The following is a 2,146-nucleotide window of genomic DNA, read 5'->3' on the forward strand; positions in this document are numbered from 1 at the left end:
GTACAGCATGATTAGTCTGTATGACTGTTGTTTTGTCCTACAGTGTTTTGTTTTTACATTCTTAATCATAGGTTTTGACTTTGAATTTGGCACACACTTCAATAACACACCAAGGCAGCGTAAGAGTGCAGAATTAATGAAAGGTGACCTGGTCTGTCATGAGATGTCTCCTTCACCTCCTAAGGTGTTTAGATCTCTCTCTGACGGAGGTAATGTGTTCCCTGTCAATAGAAGGCTCTACTCACCAACAGCAGGTAGGTTAATGCTGTAGAGGATATGAAACTTGTAAAAAAAAAGTTTCTCCTTTCAAAAAGGGTAAACAGTTAGATTTTGAATAGTTATTGATTCTTGATTACAAAGTAAATTAACTCATATGGCATGGTATTTTGGATTTAATATTTATCAGCAAAGAATGTTTGCTTTTTACTTTTTCTGTTTTGTAAAAAGGTTTTGTAATAACCTTTGTTTTCAAAGATAACGAGACAGCTATTAGTTTTATAATATACCCACGTTTGTATAACTCTGGAATATAATCATTTGTGCCATCTATCATTTTCAGAAGAGGGTGTTAAAACTGCGACAGTGTCAGAAGCTGGTGTTGTGAGACGGGTTGCTATAAATCGCACCATACCTGTTGGTGGTCCTCACATACACTGTGAACCACCACCTCTTTATGGGTCCTCACACAGGCCTCAGAGTGATCCAGGTAAATTAAAGTTCACCTTTATTTTTACAATGTCCTTTCACTGATGAAGAAATAGTCCTTTAAGAATAGAACAAGAAATACAGTAAGATATTTATGAAAACAAAAACAAAACAATTGAGTATACTTTTAACTAGTAATATTAACATCTTTATTTTCATACTTTTTTATATGTGTAAAATCCATAGATAGTTAGCAGAAGGGCTGAAGGTTATATTTGCTTATAATATTTTTGCAAGAACTCTCCTCTGCTTTTAATTGTAGGCATAGGTCACAATGAACAAAGCATTGAATGTTTTGAATTGGGGTGATTATTTACCTCATATTTTAAAAGTTGAACAGTACTTTGTGTCTCCTATATATACTATAAATTTTTTTCTTTCTTTCTGCAGATGTTTTGAGAGGAACGATCCAATTCAGTTTGCTCACAGGTATCTATGACGAGTCTCTTGTCGACACAATCAATGGATGAAACGGGCAGTAGTCGACAAAAGACAGTAGCTCGTCAGAATTCTTATCTCAGTGCCCTGCGGTCGCCCCTTCATGGTGAGTACATGTAGTAGCAAAACCTATGCAGTGGTTTTTTAAACCTTTTGGTTGTGATTTTTTGTTTTAATTACACAAGGTAAATATCTTTATATAGAGCTATGAGAGTGTAATGTATTATTATTAATTCTTACATATATTTATAGTCCAGTGTGCACGGTACTTCAGTGGCCAATTTTCAAGCAGTAAATATCTTCTCATCCAATAATTTAGAATTGAGAAAGGTTACTGTGGACATTTTGTAAACCTTGCTTTGCCTTCATTTCAGTTGAGATTAAATTTTTGATGTAGTGCTACTGCTGTATTTATGCCATGTACAGTAAAGTTATATATACTGTGGATTAAAGTTTAAGGCTTATTGAGATATAACTATAAAATTTAACAGTACATATGATAATGTATACTTGTAGAAAATGTTCTTTTTTTGTTTTAATACAAGACTATAGCAATACAGTTAAATATACCAACCAGTCAGAAATGTAAATCATATTGCGCAAAATTATGCCAGCCTACTTTTTAAAAATATTTTGATAAATTATATATACACCCTTCTTATCCAAGAGAAGTACTGTGCCCTGGTGTAGGTGATGTAGCCTGCATTTTATAAGGGGATAGCTTAGATTAGAGCAGCTCCACACTTTCTTTGACCATGTCTGTGCATAACTGAAATACTTTCTATTTTCTGTACTCTACTTTTTGAATCAATATAAGAGATGTATACATTACTGGTCCTTTGCTGTGAGTATGTTTGTTTTTGTTTTCTTTACACAATTAGGAATGATTAGTTAAGTCTGAACATTGTTTGAAAGATTTGTTTGATGATAAGGGTTTTTTTAGAATTGTAAACAAATGTCTCAGATACTAGATTAAAAAATGGGTGAAAGTGTGAAAATACAA

The 2,146-nt window shown here is 33.1% G+C and overlaps 2 protein-coding genes across 3 annotated transcripts in view; both read left to right on the forward strand.

Annotated features, from left to right (window-relative positions):
• LOC119587013 (rho GTPase-activating protein 21-like) overlaps nt 1–2,146 on the forward strand; it is a gene marked incomplete at its 5' end in the record, with an annotated part of 201,687 nt that overhangs the window by 116,107 nt on the left and 83,434 nt on the right.
• The window catches only part of LOC119587014, a 34,679-nt gene that overhangs the window by 1,718 nt on the left and 30,815 nt on the right, over nt 1–2,146 (forward strand). For both annotated transcript variants that reach the window (XM_037935762.1, XM_037935761.1), the window contains exons 2-4: nt 72–254; nt 560–706; nt 1,096–1,249. In XM_037935762.1, the coding sequence (XP_037791690.1) occupies nt 137–254; nt 560–706; nt 1,096–1,175 (345 nt within the window). In that variant the 5' untranslated portion in view covers nt 72–136 and the 3' untranslated portion in view covers nt 1,176–1,249. The remainder of the gene's footprint in view (nt 1–71; nt 255–559; nt 707–1,095; nt 1,250–2,146) is intronic.

Source organism: Penaeus monodon, chromosome 22 (assembly GCF_015228065.2).
Source record: "Penaeus monodon isolate SGIC_2016 chromosome 22, NSTDA_Pmon_1, whole genome shotgun sequence".
In the NCBI taxonomy this organism is placed as follows: Eukaryota; Metazoa; Arthropoda; class Malacostraca; order Decapoda; family Penaeidae; genus Penaeus; species Penaeus monodon.